At 61.8% G+C, this 21,368-nt stretch overlaps 1 protein-coding gene across 3 annotated transcripts in view; it reads left to right on the top strand.

The window, feature by feature from the left end:
* The first annotated feature begins 1,836 nt into the window (after positions 1–1,836).
* Positions 1,837–21,368, top strand: part of vps28 (VPS28 subunit of ESCRT-I) — a 35,772-nt gene continuing 16,240 nt past the window's right edge. Inside the window, exon 1 of one of the 3 annotated variants that reach the window (XM_087987758.1) lies at positions 1,837–1,866. In XM_087987758.1, coding sequence (XP_087843884.1) covers positions 1,849–1,866 — 18 coding nt within the window. In that variant the 5' untranslated portion in view covers positions 1,837–1,848. Of the gene's footprint in view, positions 1,867–17,758; positions 17,807–21,368 lie in introns of those variants that run through there. The other 2 variants (XM_087987759.1, XM_087987760.1) reach the window with 2 other exon arrangements.

The following is a 21,368-nucleotide window of genomic DNA, read 5'->3' as shown; positions in this document are numbered from 1 at the left end:
GGTTCCAATGTGGACAATGACCTCCTGCTGGCCCCTCTCCCCCGTAAGAACATTCTGCACCCTCTCTGAGACATCCTTGATCCTGGCACCAGGGAAACAACACACCATTCTGCTTTTTCTCTGCTGGCCACAGAAACGTCTGTCTGTACCTCTGACTAGAGAGTCCGCTAACACAATTGATCTCTTGAAACCCAATGTACCCCTCATTGTATTAGAGTCAGTCTCAACACCAGAAACTTGGCTGTTCGTGCTACGTTCCCCTGAGAATCCATCACCCCCTACATTTTCCAAAGCAGCATACCTGTTTGAAATGTGTATATCCACAAAAGACTCCTGCCCTAGCTGCTTAACTCTCTTACCTTTCCTGGAGTTAACCCATCTATGTGACTGTATCTGAGACTTTCCCCCCTTCCTATAACTGCCATCCATCACATACTGTTGCTGTTGCAAATTCCTCATCGCTTCTATCTGTCTCTCCAACTGATCCATCTGATCTGATAGGATTCGCAACCAACAGCATTTATTGCAGATATAATCCACAGTAACCTGTAAACTCTCCTCAAACTCTCTTACAGCCAGAAATGTTCCCGTCCTCCACCTTGGATTCCCAGAATATTTTTTGCTTCTTCTCAGAGACACAGGGTGATTGACTTTTAACAAAAATATTCACTTATGGGGCGTGGGCACTACTCACTGGACCCAAATTGCAGTTAAGATTCAACCATATTGCTGTGGGTCTGGAGTCACATGTAGACTAGACCAGTTAAGGAAGTCAAATTTCCTTCCATAAAAAACCTTCCAACCATTGACAATGATTTCATGATGCTTAATTCCAGATTTTTCTTTTAAATTCAAAATCCACTATCTGGTGTGGTGAGATTTGAACCCAGGTCCTCAGGACATTACCTGGGTGTCTGGATTAACAGCTCACCATCAATACCACAAGGCCATCAGTCTATTTGTATCGACCTCAGCTGAATCTATCTCAGCCTTTAATGTACACAAGAGCCCTGTCTCCACAGCTGTCTGAGGCATGAAGTTCCAAAGACGCTCAGCCTTCTGACAGAAGAAATTCCTCCTCATGTCAGTGTTAAATTGGTGCCACTTTATTTTGAGACAATGCCCTCCAGTCCTAGACTCTCTATTGAAGGGAAACATTTGCTGAGCATTGACCCTGTCAAGCCCCTTAACAATTCTAAATGTTTCAATGAGATCATCTCTCACTCTCTGAGTCCCAAGCTAAACTTATACTCAACCCCTCTTAAGATGAGCCAACATTCTATTAGCCTTCCTGATTACTTCTTCAGGAATGAGGAAAGTGTGTCCAGCAGGCTAAGATAAAAGGTAGGGAGGAGGGACTTGGGGAGGGGCTTTGGAAATGCGATAGGTGGAGAGAGGTCAAGGTGAGGGTGATAGGCCGGAGTGGGGTGGGGGCGGAGAGGTCAGGAAGATGATTGCAGTTCGATGACTTGAACTCAGCACCGCCTTCCTAACCTGCAATCATCTCCCTACCTTTTATCTTAGCCTGCTGGACACACTTTCCTCATTCCTGAAGAAGGGCTTATGCCCGAAACGTCGATTCTCCTGTTCCCTGAATGCTGCCTGACCTGCTGCGCTTTTCCAGCAACACATTTTCAGCTAAGCAAAGACATGCCAGAGAATTCCTAGAGGCCTGGCACTCCAACCACAACGCCATAAACAAACACATAGATCTAGATACCATCTATCAACCCCTCAGAAAATGAACAGGAAATGACATCACCACAAACCCCAGGAACCCCATCCAGGAAAAAGATATAAATAGAAAGCAGGAGACAACAGCTTCGCTTCACTTGGAGGTCGCCACTGATGATGTTACCTAGCCAGGTAATGAAACATCTGGATATCAAACCTACAGCTCAGCGAGCAAACCTACACCCTGAACAACTTCATATTTTCCTTCATTAGACTTTTTTGATTAGATTAGATTATCTACAGTGTGGAAACAGGCCATTCAGCCCAACAAGTCCATACCGACCCTCCGAAGAGTAACCCACCCAGACCCATTTTCCTCTGACTAATGCACCTCACACTACGGGCAATTTAGCACGGCCAATTCACCTGACCTGCACATCTTTGGATTGTGGGAGGAAACCCACGCAGACAGGGGGAGAATATGCAAACTTCACACAGTCACCCAGGGCTGGTATCGAACCCAGGTCCCTAGCGCTGTGAGGCAGCAGTGCTAACCACTGAGTCACTGCCACCCATGCACCACTTTCTCCCAACTCTTTACCCACTTAACTATCTATCAATGTCTCTCTGTAAACAGTCTATATTCCTCTTGGAACCTGCCTTTCCACCTATTTTTGTGACATCTGCAAATTTGGCTACAGTACATTCACTTCCTCCTCCAAGTCTTTAACATATACTGTAAACAGTTGCAGTCCCAACACTGATCCCATGGAACCGCACTGGTCACAGCTCACCAACCTGAAAAGGAACCCGACATCCCACTTGCTGTTTCCTGGCAATTTGCCAATTCCTTATCCATGCCACTATACTGCCTCCACACCATGGGCTCTTATCATATGACTTATCCATGGTAACACATCTACTGGTTCACTCTATCCACTCTGGTTGAGACTTCCTCAAATATTCCAATAAATTAGTCAGATACAATTTCCCTTTCATGAAGTCCTGCTGACTCTGCATGATTAGATTATGATTTTCCGAGTGTCCTGCTATTATTCAGAGTCATAGAGATGTACAGCACGGAAACAGACCCTTCGGTCCAACCCATCCAGATACCCCAACCGAATCAAGTCTCACCTGCCAGCACCCGGTCCATATCCCTCCAAACCCTTCCTATTCAAATACCCATCCAAATGCCTTTTAAAAGATGCAATTGTATCAGCCTCCACCACTTCCTCTGGCAGCTCATTCCATACATGTACTACCCTCTGTTTGAAAACGTTGCCCCTGAGGTCCCTTTTATATCTTTCCCCTCTCACATAAACCTATGCCCTCTAGTTCTGGACTCCCCCACTCCAGGGAAAAGGCTTTACCTATTTATCCTATCCATGCCCCTCATAATTTTGTAAACCTCTATAAGGTCACCCCTCAGCCTCCGACGCTCCAGGGAAAACAGCCCCTGTTCAGCCTCTCCCTATAGCTCAAATCCTTCAACCCTGACAACATCCTTGGAAGTTTTTTCTGAACCCTTTCAAGTTTCACAACATCTTTCCGATAGGAAGGAGACCAGAATTGCACGCAATATTCCAATAGTGGCCTAACCAATGTCCTGTACAGCTGCAACATGACCTCCCAACTCCTGTACTCAATACTCTGACCAATAAAGGAAAGCATACCAAACGCCTTCTTCACTATCCTATCTACCTGCGAGTCCACTTTCAAGGAGCCAAGAACCTGCACTCCAAGGTCTCTTTGTTCACCAACACTCCCTAGGACCTTACCATTAAGTGTATAAGTCCTGCTAAGATTTGTTTTCCCAAAATACAGCACCTCGCATTTATCTGAATTAAACTCCATCTGCCACTTCTCAGCCCATTGGCCCACCTGATCAAGATCCTGTTGTAATCTGAGGTATCCCTCTTCACTGTCCACTACACCTCCAATTTTGGTGTCATCTGCAAACTTACTAACTGTACCTCTTATGCTCGCATCCAAATCATTTATGTAAATGACAAAAAGTAGAGGGCCCAGCACCGATCCTTGTGGCACTCCAGGACAGGATGTACATGCCACTGTTTAAGAAGGGTGATAAGGACATGCCAGGAACTATAGACCGGTGAGCCTGACCTCGGTGGTGGGCAAGTTGTTGGAGGGAATCCTGAGGGACAGGACGCACATGTATTTGGAAAGGCAAGGACTGATTCGGGACAGTCAACATGGCTTTGTGCGTGGGAAATCATGTCTCACAAACTTGATTGAGTTTTTTGAAGAAGTAACAAAGAGGATTGAAGAGGGCAGAGATGTGATCTATATGAACTTTAGTAAGGCATTCAACAAGGTTCCCCATGGGAGACTGATTAGCAAGGTTAGATCTCATGGAATACAGGGAGAACTAGCCATTTGGATACAGAACTGGCTCAAAGGTGGAAGACAGAGGGTGGTGGTGGGAGGGTTGTTTTTCAGACTGGAGGCCTTCATAATTGATTCCAATTCTTTCCAACGATAGGTATTTGGCCACTTGGCCAATGGTTACCCACTTTTTGCCTCCCTCCATTTTGGAATAGGGCTGTCACATTAGCCATTTTCCAATCTTCTGGTAGTTCTCCAGGATCCAAGAATTATTGATTGATTAAAATTATCTAAACTGGTTTTCGCCCTCACCTTTGATGGTCTGTATTGCCTTCAATGGGCGATGCACACAAATTAATCAGTTGAAAAACATGGGTGATCTCCTGGTGATGGTTATGTGTTTATGTGATGAGTCCAGTTCAGTTTCTGGCCAATGGGAACCACCAGGATGTTCATATAGGGGAATTCAGTGATGGTAACAGCATTCATTGTCACGGGGAAGTGGTTAGATTGTCTCTTATTGGAGATAGTAACTGCCTGTCAATTGTGCACTTCAGCGCAAGCCCGGGTCAGATCTAGTTGCATTTGGACATGGACTGCTTCAGTGTCTGAGTGTCAGAGGGGTTCTGCAGCGATCAGTGCTGGGGCCCTGGGTGTTTGTTTGTGGTTTACATAAATGACTTAGACTTGAATGGAGGAGAGTAGATGATACAAAAATTGGTGGGCAGTAAATTGTAAGGAGGAGAGCCTTAGATTACAGGAGGGTATAGATGGGCAGATCTGTTTTCGGTTGATTTAGTTAGCTTTTAATTCAAATGCTAAATTGATGACCAGAGCAGCATACTTATCATACAATTATTGGTAACTTCATCTCCCCCACAGATCAATGATCAAGTAAAATAATATTTGGATATAGAGTACGAGTTTCTACGAGGGCTGTTTGTTTTGTTGCATGTGATCAAAGTTGTAACAAGATGTCACGATATTGACTGATATCGAAAGTGCATCTCTGTACATTTCACATGAAGGTCATGTCCTAGCATCCGACTGATTTAGTTCATGCGTAAGAACCAGAGCCTAGTCGGACACGTGATTACCGATTACATCTCGTAATGGGCTAACTGTGCCCTGATGCATCCTGGCTTTTGTTCAGTTTGAGTAAAACATGGGCTGATCAGTGTTAAACCGAATTCAGTACGGATAAGTGTGATGTGATGCACTTGGGCAGGACAAGCAAGGCAAGGGGGTATGTGATGAAAGGTAGGACCCTGGGAATCCCCACGGGTCAGAGGGATCCTCCTTCAGGTATCACAGGAAGGTGGATAAAGTGGTGAAGGAGGCATATGGGATAGTCGTCATTATTAACTGAAGGATGGAGTTTCAGAGCAGGGAGGCACCGTATTAAATATTGGTTAGGCAACAGCCAACGTGTGCAGTTCTGAATCCGCAGTCCAGGATGGAGGTGATTGCACCCAGTGGACAGGGTGCAGAGGAGATTTACCAGGATGCTGCCTGGGCTGGAGAGTTTCAGTGTGGGAAAAGCACAGCCGGTCAGGCAGCATCTGAGGAGCAGGAGAGTCGACATCAGGATGAAGGGCTTATGCCCAAAACATTGGCTCTCCTGCTCCTCGGATGCTGCGTGACCGGCTGTGCTTTTCCAGCACCACACTTTTCGACTCTGATCTCCAGCATCTGCAGCCCTCACTGTCTCTCTGGACAGTTTCAGTATTGAGGAGAGATTGGAAAGAGGGGATTGATTTCTTTGGAGCAGAGGAGATTGAGGCGACATGATTGAGACGTCTAAACTGATAAGGGGCACAGACAGGGCAAAAGTGAGGGCTGCAGATGCTGGAGATCAGAGCTGAAAATGTGTTGCTGGAAAAGTGCAGCAGGTCAGGCAGCATCCAGGGAACAGGAGAATCGACGTTTCGGGCATGAGCCCTTCTTCAGGAATGAGGAAAGTCAGACAGGACAGGCAGGAACCTTTCCATCTTGATGGAGAAATGAATGACTAAGGAGGCATAGATTGCAGGTAAGGAGCAGGCAGTCTACAGGGGATATGCGGAAAATCTTTTCTCACCCAGAGGGCAGGGGGAATCTGGAACTTACTGCCTGTAATGGTCATAGAGGCAGAAACCCCCATCACATTTAAGAGCATTTAGATGTATACTTGCAATGCCAAAGCAAACAACACTGTTGGCCAAGTGCTGGAAAATGGGATTAGAACAGTTAAACAGTTTTAACTGGTGCGGACTTGACGGGCTGAAGGGTCTTTTTCTGTGCAGTAGATCTCTGTGACTGTTACGAGGGAGCGATGGGGATCCTATTCTGGATTAATGAGGTCTGATGAGTAAATTTTCAGGAAATGATTAGGGATTCAACGAAGGAATGTGAGAGTAATGAGGAGATTGAAAGGGTTGAAGAGTTTGTGAACGACTGAGGCAAGGTTTGGAGAAAAGGAAATAGTTCAAAGTGGGATCATGTTGAAGGGAGAGAGTAAATTTTTTGAAGAAAAATGTAATCAGCAGAGAATTTTACAAAAGCCAATTCAGAATCACAACCCACAACCACCACACACATTCCCTCTCTGAGTGACTCACGTTCTGCAGTCTTTGCCAATCCAAACCAGCACACAGCATTACAGAGAACTGCAAAAAATATTCAGAGCAAACACTCCATCTTCAGTCGGAAAACAAAATAAAATATAACCAATGAGCTCAGTCTGAAACGATCGTTCAGCTGGGAGGTGGAAAATTCCATCCAACTCAGTGGGCAATGAGAGTGGGAAGCAGACAAACATCTGATTACCATTCTCCTTTCTGGGCACAATACATCTGGATGCCATTAAGCGGTTTATGGGCACAACATGAGGAAAATATTAACCAGCGCCTGATTCGGTTCCAGCACTCTTTCGCCCACTCCCTCCTTCACTCCTTTCTCACTCAGTCACACCCACACGCATTCTCTCCTCTCGTTCTCCTTCGTTCTTCACATCCCCTTCCTCACAGCACCTCTCCCATCCTCCAGTGCCAGGGGGAGGGGGAGGAAGAGTGGGGGGGAGGGGGGGAAGAGTGGGGAGGGGAAGGTGGGGGAAGAGTGGGGAGGGGGAGGGGGAAGAGTGGAGATGGGGAAGAGTGGGGATGGGGAAGAGTGGGGAAGAGGGGGGAGGGGGAGGGGGAGAGTGGGGAAGAGGGGGGAGGGGGAGGGGGGGGAAGAGGGGGGAGGGGGAGGGGGAAGTGGGGGTGTATGAAGGAGGGAGGTGAGTGGGAGAGAGAGGGGGTGGATGAGGGAGGGTGTGTGTTAGTGGGGAGTGGGTGCGAGGGAAGTGGTCTGTGAGGGAGGAAGTGGTGTGACGGAGGGTGTTTGTGAGGGAAAGCGAGGTGGAGGGTGTATTGAGTGAGGTTGTGTCTGGGGGTGAGGTTATGTGTGAGGGAGGAGGTTGTGTATGACGGAGTGTGTGTGAGGGAGGGGTGGGGAATGGTGTGTTTGAGGGAGATAGTGTGTGGAGGAGAGTGGATGAGTGAGGGAGGTGGTTTGTGAAGGGGAGGGTGTATGTGAGGGAGTTGGTGTGTGAGGAAGGGGTAGTGTGAGAGGGAAGGGTGTGAGGGTGGGGAGGTATGTGTGAGGATGATGAGGAGGTGTGCGGGTGATGATGAGATGTGAGGGTGGGGGGGGTGAGCGTGGGGCGGGGGTGTGAGGGCGGGGTGTGTGAGGTGGGGGAAATGTGAGGGTCGGGGGTGTGAGGGTGGGGGAGTGAGGGTGGGGAGGAGGTGTGCGGGTGATGAGGAGGTGTGCGGGTGGGGAGGGTGTGTGAGGGTGGGGAGGGGGAGTGAGGGTGGGAGGTGTGAGGGTGGCGGGTGTGAGGGTGGGGAGGGGTTGTGAGGGTGGGGGGGTGTGAGGGTGGGGAGGGGTTGTGAGGTAGGAGGGGGGTGTGAGCGTGGGGAGGGGGTGTGAGCGTGGGGAGGGGGTGTGAGGGTGGGGAGGGTGTGAGGGTGGGGAGGGTGTGCGAGGGTGGGGGGGTGTGAGGGTGGGGAGGTGGTGCGAGGGTGGGGAGGGGGTGCGAGGGTGGGGGGGTGTGAGGGTGGGGAGGTGGTGCGAGGGTGGGGAGGGGGTGTGAGGGTGGGGAGGTGGTGCGAGGGTGGGGAGGGGGTGTGAGGGTGGGGAGGGTGTGCGAGGGTGGGGGGGTGTGAGGGTGGGGAGGGGGTGTGAGGGTGGGGAGGGGGTGCGAGGGTGGGGGGGTGTGAGGGTGGGGAGGGTGTGAGGGTGGGGGAGTGTGAGGGTGGGGAGGGTGTGAGGGTGGGGGGGTGTGAGGGTGGGGAGGGGGTGTGAGGGTGCGGAGGGGGTGTGAGGGTGGGGGGGGTGTGAGGGTGGGGAGGTGTGAGGGTGGGGGAGTGTGAGGGTGGGGGGGTGTGAGGGTGGGGGGGTGTGAGGGTGGGGGAGTGTGAGGGTGGGGGGGGTGTGAGGGTGGGGGAGTGTGAGGGTGGGGAGGGGGTTGAGGGTGGGGAGGGGGTGTGAGGGTGTGGGGTTGTGAGGGTGGGGAGGGGGTGCGAGGGTGGGGAGGGGGTGTGAGGGTGGGGAGGGGGTGTGAGGGTGGGGAGGGGGAGTGAGGGTGGGGAGGGGTTGTGAGGGTGGGGAGGGGGTGTGAGGGTGGGGGGGTGTGAGGGTGGGGAGGGGTTGTGAGGGTGGGGAGGGGTTGCGAGGGTGGGGAGGGCGTGTGAGGGTGGGGGGTGTGAGGGTGGGGAGGGGGTGTGAGGGTGGGGAGGGGTTGTGAGGGTGGGGAGGGGGTGTGAGGGTGGGGAGGGGGTGCGAGGGTGGGGAGGGGGTGTGAGGGTGTGGGGCTGCGAGGGTGGGGAGGGGGTGTGAGGGTGGGGAGGGGGTGTGAGGGTGGGGAGGGAGTGTGAGGGTGGGGAGGGTGTGAGGGTGGGGAGGGGGTGCGAGGGTGGGGGGGTGTGAGGGTGGGGAGGGGGTGTGAGGGTGGGGGAGTGTGAGGGTGGGGAGGGTGTGAGGGTGGGGGAGTGTGAGGGTGGGGAGGGGGTGTGAGGGTGGGGGGGTGTGAGGGTGGGGAGGGGGTGCGAGGGTGGGGGGTGTGAGGGTGGGGACGGTGTGAGGGTGGGGGGGTGTGAGGGTGGGGGGGGTGTGAGGGTGGGGGAGTGTGAGGGTGGGGAGGGGGTGTGAGGGTGGGGGGGTGTGAGGGTGGGGAGGGGGTGCGAGGGTGGGGGGGTGTGAGGGTGGGGAGGGTGTGAGGGTGGGGGAGTGTGACGGTGGGGAGGGTGTGAGGGTGGGGGGGGTGTGAGGGTGGGGAGGGTGTGAGGGTGGGGGGGTGTGAGTGTGGGGGGGGTGTGAGGGGGGGGAGGGTGTGAGGGTGGGGAGGGTGTGAGGGGGGGGAGGGTGTGAGGGTGGGGGGGTGTGAGGGTGGGGAGGTGTGAGGGTGGGGAGGGGGTGTGAGGGTGCGGAGGCGGTGTGAGGGTGGGGGGGGGTGTGAGGGTGGGGAGGTGTGAGGGTGGGGAGGTGTGAGGGTGGGGGGGGTGTGAGGGTGGGGGGGTGTGAGGGTGGGGAGGGGGTGTGAGGGTGGGGGGGTGTGAGGGTTTGGAGGGTGTGAGGGTGGGGGAGTGTGAGGGTGGGGGGGTGTGAGGGTGGGGAGGGGGTGTGAGGGTGGGGGGGTGTGAGGGTGGGGAGGGGGTGTGAGGGAGGGGGGGTGTGAGGGTGGTGGGGTGTGAGGGTGGGGGGGGTGTGAGGGTGGGGGGGTGTGAGGGTGGGGGGGGTGTGAGGGTGGGGGGGTGTGAGGGTGTGGAGGGTGTGAGGGTGGGGAGGGTGTGAGGGTGGGGGGGTGTGAGGGTGGGGGGGGGTGTGAGGGTGGGGGGGGTGTGAGGGTGGGGGAGTGTGAGGGTGGGGAGGGGGTGTGAGGGTGGGGGGGTGTGAGGGTGGGGAGGGGGTGCGAGGGTGGGGGGGAGTGAGGGTGGGGAGGGTGTGAGGGTGGGGGAGTGTGAGGGTGGGGAGGGTGTGAGGGTGGGGGGGTGTGAGGGTGGGGAGGGGGTGTGAGGGTGCGGAGGGGGTGTGAGGGTGGGGGTTGTGAGGGTGGGGAGGGGGTGTGAGGGTGGGGAGGGGGTGTGAGGGTGGGGGGGTGTGAGGGTGGGGAGGGGGTGTGAGGGTGGGGGGGTGTGAGGGTGGGGAGGGGGTGTGAGGGTGGGGGTTGTGAGGGTGGGGAGGGGGTGTGAGGGTGGGGGAGTGTGAGGGTGGGGTGGGTGTGAGGGTGGGGAGGGTGTGAGGGTGGGGGAGTGTGAGGGTGGGGGGGGTGTGAGGGTGGGGGGGGTGTGAGGGTGGGGAGGGTGTGAGGGAGGGGAGGGGTGTGAGGGTGGGGGGGTGTGAGGGTGGGGGGGTGTGAGGGTGGGGAGGGTGTGAGGGTGGGGGGTGTGAGGGTGGGGAGGGTGTGAGGGTGGGGGGGGTGTGAGGGTGGGGAGGTGTGAGGGTGGGGGGGGTGTGAGGGTGGGGAGGGGGTGTGAGGGTGTGAGGGTGGGGGGGTGTGAGGGTGTGGAGGGTGTGGGGGTGGGGGGGTGTGAGGGTGGGGGAGGGTGTGAGGGTGGGGGGGTGTGAGGGTGGGGGGGGTGTGAGGGTGGGGGGGGGGTGTGAGGGTGGGGGGGTGTGAGGGTGGGGGGGGTGTGAGGGTGGGGAGGGGGAGTGAGGGTGGTGGGGTGTGAGGGTGGGGAGGGTGTGAGGGTGGGGGGGTGTGAGGGTGGGGGGGGTGTGAGGGTGTGGAGGGTGTGAGGGTGGGGGTGTGTGAGGGTGGGGGGGTGTGAGGGTGGGGGGGGTGTGAGGGTGGGGGAGGGTGTGAGGGTGTCGGAGGGCGTGAGGGTGGGGAGGGTGTGAGGGTGGGGGGGTGTGAGGGTGGGGGAGGGTGTGAGGGGTGTGAGGGTGTGGAGGGTGTGAGGGTGGGGGGGGTGTGAGGGTGGGGGGGGGTGTGAGGGTGTGGAGAGTGTGAGGGTGGGGGGGTGTGAGGGTGGGGGGGTGTGAGGGTGGGGGAGGGTGTGAGGGTGGGGAGGGGGTGTGAGGGTGGGGGTTGTGAGGGTGGGGAGGGGGTGTGAGGGTGGGGAGGGGGTGTGAGGGTGGGGGTTGTGAGGGTGGGGAGGGGGTGTGAGGGTGGGGCGGTATGAGGGTGGGGGGGGTGAGGGTGGGGGGGGGTGTGAGGGTGTGGAGGGTGTGAGGGGGGGGGCTGTGAGGGTGGGGGAGGGTGTGAGGGTGGGGAGGGGGTGTGAGGGTGGGGGTTGTGAGGGTGGGGAGGGGGTGTGAGGGTGGGGGTTGTGAGGGTGGGGAGGGGGTGTGAGGGTGGGGGGGTGTGAGGGTGGGGAGGGGGTGTGAGGGTGGGGGAGGGTGTGAGGGGGTGTGGAGGGTGTGGTGAGGGTGGGGAGGGGGTGTGAGGGTGGGGGTTGTGAGGGTGGGGAGGGGGTGTGAGGGTGGGGAGGGGGTGTAAGGGTGGGGTTTGTGAGGGTGGGGAGGGGGTGTGAGGGTGGGGAGGGGGGTGTGAGGGTGGGGGGGTGTGAGGGTGGGGAGGGGGTGTGAGGGTGGGGGTTGTGAGGGTGGGGAGGGGGTGTGAGGGTGGGGGGGTGTGAGGGTGGGGGTTGTGAGGGTGGGGAGGGGGTGTGAGGGTGGGGGGGGTGTGAGGGTGGGGAGGGGGTGTGAGGGTGGGGGTTGTGAGGGTGGGGAGGGGGTGTGAGGGTGGGGGGGTGTGAGGGTGGGGAGGGGGTGTGAGGGTGGGGAGGGGTTGTGAGGGTGGGGGGGGTGTGAGGGTGGGGAGGGGGTGTGAGGGTGGGGGAGGGGGAGTGAGGGTGAGGAGGGGGTGTGAGGGTGGGGGAGGGGGAGTGAGGGTGAGGAGGGGGTGTGAGGGTGGGGGAGGGGGTGTGAGGGTGGGGAGGGGGTGTGAGGGTGGGGGGGTGTGAGGGTGGGGAGGGGGTGTGAGGGTGTGAGGGTGGGGAGGGGGTGTGAGGGTGGGGGGGTGTGAGGGTGGGGAGGGGGTGTGAGGGTGGGGGTTGTGAGGGTGGGGAGGGGGTGTAGGGTGGGGGGGTGTGAGGGTGGGGAGGGGGTGTGAGGGTGGGGGTTGGGAGGGTGGGGGGGGTGTGAGGGTGGGGGGGTGTGAGGGTGGGGAGGGGGTGTGAGGGTGGGGGTTGTGAAGGTGGGGGGGTGTGAGGGTGGGGAGGGGGTGTGAGGGTGGGGGGGTGTGAGGGTGGGGAGGGGGTGTGAGGGTGGGGAGGGGGGAGTGAGGGTGAGGAGGGGGTGTGAGGGTGGGGGAGGTGAGGGTGAGGAGGGGGTGTGAGGGTGGGGGAGGGGGTGTGAGGGTGGGGAGGGGGTGTGAGGGTGGGGGTTGTGAGGGTGGGGAGGAGGTGTGAGGGTGGGGGGGTGTGAGGGTGGGGAGGAGGTGTGAGGGTGGGGGAGGGGGAGTGAGGGTGAGGAGGGGGTGTGAGGGTGGGGGGGAGTGAGGGTGAGGAGGGGGTGTGAGGGTGGGGAGGGGGAGTGAGGGTGGGGAGGGGGAGTGAGGGTGGGGAGGGGGTGTGAGGGTGAGGAGGGGGTGTGAGGGTGGGGGAGGGGGAGTGAGGGTGAGGAGGGGGTGTGAGGGTGGGGGAGGGGGAGTGAGGGTGAGGAGGGGGTGTGAGGGTGGGGGGGAGTGAGGGTGAGGAGGGGGAGTGAGGGTGGGGAGGGGGTGTGAGGGTGGGGAGGGGGAGTGAGGGTGGGGAGGGGGAGTGAGGGTGGGGAGGGGGTGTGAGGGTGAGGAGGGGGTGTGAGGGTGAGGAGGGGGTGTGAGGGTGGGGGGGTGTGAGGGTGGGGGAGGGGGAGTGAGGGTGAGGAGGGAGTGTGAGGGTGGGGGGGGAGTGAGGGTGAGGAGGGGGTGTGAGGGTGGGGAGGGGGAGTGAGGGTGGGGAGGGGGTGTGAGGGTGAGGAGGGTGTGTGAGGGTGGTGGGGAGTGAGGGTGAGGAGGGGGTGTGAGGGTGAGGAGGGGGTGTGAGGGTGGGGGGGTGTGAGGGTGGGGGAGGGTGAGTGAGGGTGAGGAGGGGGTGTGAGGGTGGGGGGGAGTGAGGGTGAGGAGGGGGTGTGAGGGTGGGGAGGGGGTGTGAGGGTGAGGAGGGGGTGTGAGGGTGGGGGGGAGTGAGGGTGAGGAGGGGGTGTGAGGGTGGGGGGGTGTGAGGGTGGGGGAGGGGGAGTGTGGGTGAGGAGGGGGTGTGAGGGCGGGGAGGGGGAGTGAGGGTGAGGAGGGGGAGTGAGGGTGGGGAGGGGGAGTGAGGGTGAGGAGGGGGTGTGAGGGTGGGGAGGGGGTGTGAGGGTGGGGAGGGGGAGTGAGGGTGAGGAGGGGGTGTGAGGGTGGGGGGTGTGAGGGTGGGGAGGGGGTGTGAGGGTGGGGAGGGGGAGTGAGGGTGAGGAGGGGGAGTGAGGGTGAGGAGGGGGTGTGAGGGTGGGGGGGGTGTGTGAGGGTGGGGAGGGGGAGTGAGGGTGGGGGGGAGTGAGGGTGAGGAGGGGGTGTGAGGGTGGGGGGGGTGTGTGAGGGTGGGGAGGGGGAGTGAGGGTGAGGAGGGGGTGTGAGGGTGGGGGAGGGGGAGTGAGGGTGAGGAGGGGGTGTGAGGGTGGGGGAGGGGGTGTGAGGGTGGGGAGGGGGTGTGAGGGTGGGGGTTGTGAGGGTGGGGAGGGGGTGTGAGGGTGGGGAGGAGGTGTGAGGGTGGGGGGGTGTGAGGGTGGGGAGGAGGTGTGAGGGTGGGGGAGGGGGAGTGAGGGTGAGGAGGGGGTGTGAGGGTGGGGGGGAGTGAGGGTGAGGAGGGGGTGTGAGGGTGGGGAGGGGGAGTGAGGGTGGGGAGGGGGAGTGAGGGTGGGGAGGGGGTGTGAGGGTGAGGAGGGGGTGTGAGGGTGGGGGAGGGGGAGTGAGGGTGAGGAGGGGGTGTGAGGGTGGGGGGGTGTGAGGGTGGGGGAGGGGGAGTGAGGGTGAGGAGGGGGTGTGAGGGTGGGGGGGAGTGAGGGTGAGGAGGGGGAGTGAGGGTGGGGAGGGGGTGTGAGGGTGGGGAGGGGGAGTGAGGGTGGGGAGGGGGAGTGAGGGTGGGGAGGGGGTGTGAGGGTGAGGAGGGGGTGTGAGGGTGGGGGGGTGTGAGGGTGGGGGAGGGGGAGTGAGGGTGAGGAGGGAGTGTGAGGGTGGGGGGGAGTGAGGGTGAGGAGGGGGTGTGAGGGTGGGGAGGGGGAGTGAGGGTGGGGAGGGGGTGTGAGGGTGAGGAGGGGGTGTGAGGGTGGTGGGGAGTGAGGGTGAGGAGGGGGTGTGAGGGTGGGGGGGTGTGAGGGTGGGGGAGGGGGAGTGAGGGTGAGGAGGGGGTGTGAGGGTGGGGGGGAGTGAGGGTGAGGAGGGGGTGTGAGGGTGGGGAGGGGGTGTGAGGGTGAGGAGGGGGAGTGAGGGTGGGGAGGGGGTGTGAGGGTGGGGGGGAGTGAGGGTGAGGAGGGGGTGTGAGGGTGGGGGGGGTGTGTGAGGGTGGGGGAGTGTGAGGGTGGGGGAGGGGGAGTGTGGGTGAGGAGGGGGTGTGAGGGTGGGGAGGGGGAGTGAGGGTGAGGAGGGGGAGTGAGGGTGGGGGAGGGTGTGAGGGTGTGGAGGGTGTGAGGGTGGGGAGGGGGTGTGAGGGTGAGGAGGGGGTGTGAGGGTGGGGGGGAGTGAGGGTGAGGAGGGGGTGTGAGGGTGGGGGGTGTGAGGGTGGGGGAGGGGGAGTGTGGGTGAGGAGGGGGTGTGAGGGCGGGGAGGGGGAGTGAGGGTGAGGAGGGGGAGTGAGGGTGGGGAGGGGGAGTGAGGGTGAGGAGGGGGAGTGAGGGTGAGGAGGGGGTGTGAGGGTGGGGAGGGGGTGTGAGGGTGGGGAGGGGGAGTGAGGGTGAGGAGGGGGTGTGAGGGTGGGGGGTGTGAGGGTGGGGAGGGGGTGTGAGGGTGGGGAGGGGGAGTGAGGGTGAGGAGGGGGAGTGAGGGTGAGGAGGGGGTGTGAGGGTGGGGAGGGGGTGTGAGGGTGGGGGGGAGTGAGGGTGAGGAGGGGGTGTGAGGGTGGGGGGGGTGTGTGAGGGTGGGGAGGGGGAGTGAGGGTGAGGAGGGGGGTGTGAGGGTGGGGGAGGGGGAGTGAGGGTGAGGAGGGGGTGTGAGGGTGGGGGAGGGGGTGTGAGGGTGGGGAGGGGGTGTGAGGGTGGGGGTTGTGAGGGTGGGGAGGGGGTGTGAGGGTGGGGAGGAGGTGTGAGGGTGGGGGGGTGTGAGGGTGGGGAGGAGGTGTGAGGGTGGGGGAGGGGGAGTGAGGGTGAGGAGGGGGTGTGAGGGTGGGGGGGAGTGAGGGTGAGGAGGGGGTGTGAGGGTGGGGAGGGGGAGTGAGGGTGGGGAGGGGGTGTGAGGGTGAGGAGGGGGTGTGAGGGTGGGGGAGGGGGAGTGAGGGTGAGGAGGGGGTGTGAGGGTGGGGGGGTGTGAGGGTGGGGGAGGGGGAGTGAGGGTGAGGAGGGGGTGTGAGGGTGGGGGGGAGTGAGGGTGAGGAGGGGGAGTGAGGGTGGGGAGGGGGTGTGAGGGTGGGGAGGGGGAGTGAGGGTGGGGAGGGGGAGTGAGGGTGGGGAGGGGGTGTGAGGGTGAGGAGGGGGTGTGAGGGTGGGGGGGTGTGAGGGTGGGGGAGGGGGAGTGAGGGTGAGGAGGGAGTGTGAGGGTGGGGGGGAGTGAGGGTGAGGAGGGGGTGTGAGGGTGGGGAGGGGGAGTGAGGGTGGGGAGGGGGTGTGAGGGTGAGGAGGGGGTGTGAGGGTGGTGGGGAGTGAGGGTGAGGAGGGGGTGGGAGGGTGGGGGGGTGTGAGGGTGGGGGAGGGGGAGTGAGGGTGAGGAGGGGGGTGTGAGGGTGGGGGGGAGTGAGGGTGAGGAGGGGGTGTGAGGGTGGGGAGGGGGTGTGAGGGTGAGGAGGGGGAGTGAGGGTGGGGAGGGGGTGTGAGGGTGGGGGGGAGTGAGGGTGAGGAGGGGGTGTGAGGGTGGGGGGGGTGTGTGAGGGTGGGGGAGTGTGAGGGTGGGGGAGGGGGAGTGTGGGTGAGGAGGGGGTGTGAGGGTGGGGAGGGGGAGTGAGGGTGAGGAGGGGGAGTGAGGGTGGGGGAGGGTGTGAGGGTGTGGAGGGTGTGAGGGTGGGGAGGGGGTGTGAGGGTGGGGGGTTGTGAGGGTGGGGAGGGGGTGTGAGGGTGGGGAGGGGGTGTAAGGGTGGGGTTTGTGAGGGTGGGGAGGGGGTGTGAGGGTGGGGAGGGGGTGTGAGGGAGGGGGATGTGAGGGTGGGGAGGGGGTGTGAGGGTGGGGGTTGTGAGGGTGGGGAGGGGGTGTGAGGGTGGGGAGGGGGTGTGAGGGTGGGGGGGTGTGAGGGTGGGGGGGGTGTGAGGGTGGGGGTTGTGAGGGTGGGGAGGGGGTGTGAGGGTGGGGGGGTGTGAGGGTGGGGAGGGGGTGTGAGGGTGGGGGTTGTGAGGGTGGGGAGGGGGTGTGAGGGTGGGGGGGTGTGAGGGTGGGGAGGGGGTGTGAGGGTGGGGAGGGGTTGTGAGGGTGGGGGGGGTGTGAGGGTGGGGAGGGGGTGTGAGGGTGGGGGAGGGGGAGTGAGGGTGAGGAGGGGGTGTGAGGGTGGGGGAGGGGGTGTGAGGGTGGGGGAGGGGGAGTGAGGGTGAGGAGGGGGTGTGAGGGTGGGGGAGGGGGTGTGAGGGTGGGGAGGGGGTGTGAGGGTGGGGGGAGTGAGGGTGGGGAGGGGGTGTGAGGGTGGGAGGGGGTGTGAGGGTGGGGGTTGTGAGGGTGGGGAGGGGGTGTGAGGGTGGGGGGGTGTGAGGGTGGGGAGGGGGTGTGAGGGTGGGGGGGTGTGAGGGTGGGGAGGGTGTGAGGGTGGGGAGGGGGTGTGAGGGTGGGGAGGGGTGTGAGGGTGGGGAGGGGGTGTGAGGGTGGGGGAGGGGGAGTGAGGGTGGGGGGGTGTGAGGGTGGGGAGGGGGTGTGAGGGTGGGGAGGGGGTGTGAGGGTGGGGGGGTGTGAGGGTGGGGAGGGGGTGTGAGGGTGGGGGGGTGTGAGGGTGGGGAGGGGGTGTGAGGGTGGGGGAGGGGGAGTGAGGGTGGGGGGGTGTGAGGGTGGGGGGGAGTGAGGGTGGGGGTTGTGAGGGTGGGGAGGGGGTGTGAGGGTGGGGAGGGGGTGTGAGGGTGGGGGTTGTGAGGGTGGGGAGGGGGTGTGAGGGTGGGGAGGGGGTGTGAGGGTGGGGGGGTGTGAGGGTGGGGAGGGGGTGTGAGGGTGGGGGTTGTGAGGGTGGGGAGGGGGTGTGAGGGTGGGGGTTGTGAGGGTGGGGAGGGGGTGTGAGGGTGGGGAGGGGGTGTGAGGGTGGGGGGGTGTGAGGTTGGGGAGGGGGTGTGAGGGGCCGCCTGAGTAATTGTGTGAGGGAGGGGCTACATGAGGGAGAGGGGGTCCGGGGAGGGCGGGGATAGAATACAGGGGCGGATAGGGCGGGGTTTAGAAGGGGCGGAGACTTGAAGGGGTGGGTTTGAGGGTCAGATCCGGGGAAGGGGCGGGGTTTGAGGGTCAGATCCGGGGAAGGGGCGGGGTTTGAGGGTCAGATCCGGGGAAGGGGCGGGGTTTGAGGGTCAGATCCGGGGAAGGGGCGGGGTTTGAGGGTCAGATCCGGGGAAGGGGCGGGGTTTGAGGGTCAGATCCGGGGAAGGGGCGGGGTTTGAGGGTCAGATCCGGGGAAGGGGCGGTGCTCCGGTCCGCGCGGTGGCGCTGTTTCTGGAGGATCACAAACCGGGAGCGGAACCGAGACACAGGGTGAGGGTGAGAGACACGAACAGAGACACACACTGTGACAGAGAGGGTGAGGGTGAGAGACACACACTGTGACAGAGAGACCGGTACCCAGAGTAAGGCGGGAAACGCGGCGCGAGGCTGTGGGCCGCTCCATTCCCGGGAATAGAGGCTCCTCCGAGAGGCCCCGGTCAGGGCCCAGACCCTCCGACAGAGCGGCACTCCCTCAGCACTGACCCTCCGACAGTGCGGCACTCCCTCAGCACTGACCCTCCGACAGTGCGGCACTCCCTCAGCACTGACCCTCCGACAGTGCCCACTCTCTCAGCACTGACCCTCCGACAGTGCCCACTCCCTCAGCACTGACCCTCCGACAGTGTCCACTCCCTCAGCACTGACCCTCCGACAGTGCGGCACTCCCTCAGCACTGACCCTCTGACAGTGCGGCACTCCCTCAGCACTGACCCTCCGGCAGTGCGGCACTCCCTCAGCACTGACCCTCCGGCAGTGCGGCACTCCCTCAGCACTGACCCTCCGGCAGTGCGGCACTCCCTCAGCACTGACCCTCCGACAGTGTGGCGCTCCCTCAGCACTGACCCTCCGGCAGTGCGGCACTCCCTCAGCACTGACCCTCCGACAGTGTGGCGCTCCCTCAGCACTGACCCTCCGGCAGTGCGGCACTCCCTCAGCACTGACCCTCCGACAGTGTGGCGCTCCCTCAGCACTGACCCTCCGACAGTGCGGCACTCTCTCAGCACTGACCCTCCGACAGTGCCCACTCCCTCAGCACTGACCCTCCGACAGTGCGGCACTCCCTCAGCACTGACCCTCCGGCAGTGCGGCACTCCCTCAGCACTGACCCTCCGACAGTGCCCACTCCCTCAGCACTGACCCTCCGACAGTGCGGCACTCCCTCAGCACTGACCCTCCGACAGTGCAGCACTCCCTCAGCACTGACCCTCCGACAGTGCGGCACTCCCTCAGCACTGACCCTCTGACAGTGCGCACTCCCTCAGCACTGACCCTCCGACAGTGTGACACTCCCTCAGCACTGACCCTCCGACAGTGCAGCACTCCCTCAGCACTGACCCTCCGACAGTGCGGCACTCCCTCAGCACGGACCCTCCGACAGTGCCCACTCCCTCAGCACTGACCCTCCGACAGTGTCCACTCCCTCAGCACTGACCCTCCGACAGTGCGGCACTCCCTCAGCACTGACCCTCCGACAGTGACCACTCCCTCAGCACTGACCCTCCGACAGTGCCCACTCCCTCAGCACTGACCCTCCGACAGTGTCCACTCCCTCAGCACTGACCCTCCGACAGTGCGCACTCCCTCAGCACTGACCCTCCGACAGTGCGCACTTCCTCAGCACTGACCCTCCGACAGTGCGGCACTCCCTCAGCACTGACCCTCCGACAGTGCCCACTCCCTCAGCACTGACCCTCCGACAGTGCGGCACTCCCTCAGCACTGACCCTCCGACAGTGCCCACTCCCTCAGCACTGACCCTCCGACAGTGCGGCACTCCCTCAGCACTGACCCTCCGACAGTGCCCACTCCCTCAGCACTGAACGTCCGACAGTGCAGCACTCCCTCAGCACGGACCCTCCGACAGTGCCCACTCCCTCAGCACTGACCCTCTGACAGTGCCCGCTCCCTCAGCACTGACCCTCCGACAGTGCGGCACTCCCTCAGCACTGACCCTCCGACAGTGCCCATTCCCTCAGCATTGACCCTCCGACAGTGCCCACTCCCTCAGCACTGAACGTCCGACAGTGCAGCACTCCCTCAGCACGGACCCTCCGACAGTGCCCACTCCCTCAGCACTGACCCTCTGACAGTGCCCGCTCCCTCAGCACTGACCCTCCGACAGTGCGGCACTCCCTCAGCACTGACCCTCCGACAGTGCGGCACTCCCTCAGCACTGACCCTCCGACAGTGCGGCATTCCCTCAGCACTGACCCTCCAACAGTGCGGCACTCCCTCAGCACTGACCCTCCGACAGTGCGGCACTCCCTCAGCACTGACCCTCCGACAGTGCAGCACTCCCTCAGCACTGACCCTCCGACAGTGCGCACTCCCTCAGCACTGACCCTCCGACAGTGCAGCACTCCCTCAGCACTGACCCTCCGACAGTGCAGCACTCCCTCAGCACTGACCCTCTGACAGTGCGCACTCTCTCAGCACTGACCTTCCAACAGTGCGCACACCCTCAGCACTGACCTTCCAACAGTGCCCACACCCTCAGCACTGACCCTCCGACAGTGCGCACACCCTCAGCACTGACCTTCCAACAGTGCCCACTCCCTCAGCACTGACCCTCCGACAGTGCACACACCCTCAGCACTGACCCTCCGACAGTGCAGCACTCCCTCAGCACTGACCCTCCGACAGTGCGCACTCTCTCAGCACTGACCCTCCGACAGGGCCCACTCCCTCAGCACTGACCCTCCGACAGTGCGGCGTTCCCTCAGCACTGACCCTCCGACAGTATGGCACTCCCTCAGCACTGACCCTCCGACAGTGCGGCGTTCCCTCAGCACTGACCCACCGACAGTGCAGCACTCCCTCAGCACTGACCCTCCGACAGTGCGGCACTCCCTCAGCACTGACCCTCCGACAGTGCGGCGTTCCCTCAGCACTGACCCTCCGACAGTGCAGCACTCCCTCAGCACTGACCCTCCGACAGTGCGCACTCCCTCAGCACTGACCCTCCGACAGTGCAGCACTCCCTCAGCACTGACCCTCCGACAGTGCAGCACTCCCTCAGCACTGACCCTCTGCCAGTGCGCACTCTCTCAGCACTGACCTTCCAACAGTGCGCACACCCTCAGCACTGACCTTCCAACAGTGCCCACACCCTCAGCACTGACCTTCCGACAGTGCGCACACCCTCAGCACTGACCTTCCGACAGTGCCCACTCCCTCAGCACTGACCCTCCGACAGTGCGCACACCCTCAGCACTGACCCTCCGACAGTGCAGCACTCCCTCAGCACTGACCCTCCGACAGTGCGCACTCTCTCAGCACTGACCCTCCGACAGGGCCCACTCCCTCAGCACTGACCCTCCGACAGTGCGGCGTTCCCTCAGCACTGACCCTCCGACAGTATGGCACTCCCTCAGCACTGACCCTCCGACAGTGCGGCGTTCCCTCAGCACTGACCCACCGACAGTGCAGCACTCCCTCAGCACTGACCCTCCGACAGTGCGGCACTCCCTCAGCACTGACCCTCCGACAGTGCGGCGTTCCCTCAGCACTGACCCTCCGACAGTATGGCACTCCCTCAGCACTGACCCTCCGACAGTGCCCACTCCCTCAGCACTGACCCTCCGACAGTGCGGCGTTCCCTCAGCACTGACCCTCCGACAGTGCAGCACTCCCTCAGCACTGACCCTCCGACATTTCAGCACTCCCTCAGCACTGACCCTCCGACAGTGCGCGCTCCCTCAGCACTGACCCTCCAACAGTGCGGCATTCCCTCAGCACTGACCCTCCGACAGTGCGGCACTCCCTCAGCACTGACCCTCCGACAGTGCGGCACTCCCTCAGCACTGACCCTCCGACAGTGCGGCGCTCCCTCA

This window comes from Chiloscyllium plagiosum, unplaced genomic scaffold, assembly GCF_037043375.1.
Source record: "Chiloscyllium plagiosum isolate Xiang-an unplaced genomic scaffold, Cpla_swu_hap1 HiC_scaffold_5, whole genome shotgun sequence".
NCBI lineage: Eukaryota > Metazoa > Chordata > Chondrichthyes > Orectolobiformes > Hemiscylliidae > Chiloscyllium > Chiloscyllium plagiosum.
Note: the sequence above shows the minus strand (reverse complement) of the source record. Positions and strands in the feature narration are given on the sequence as shown.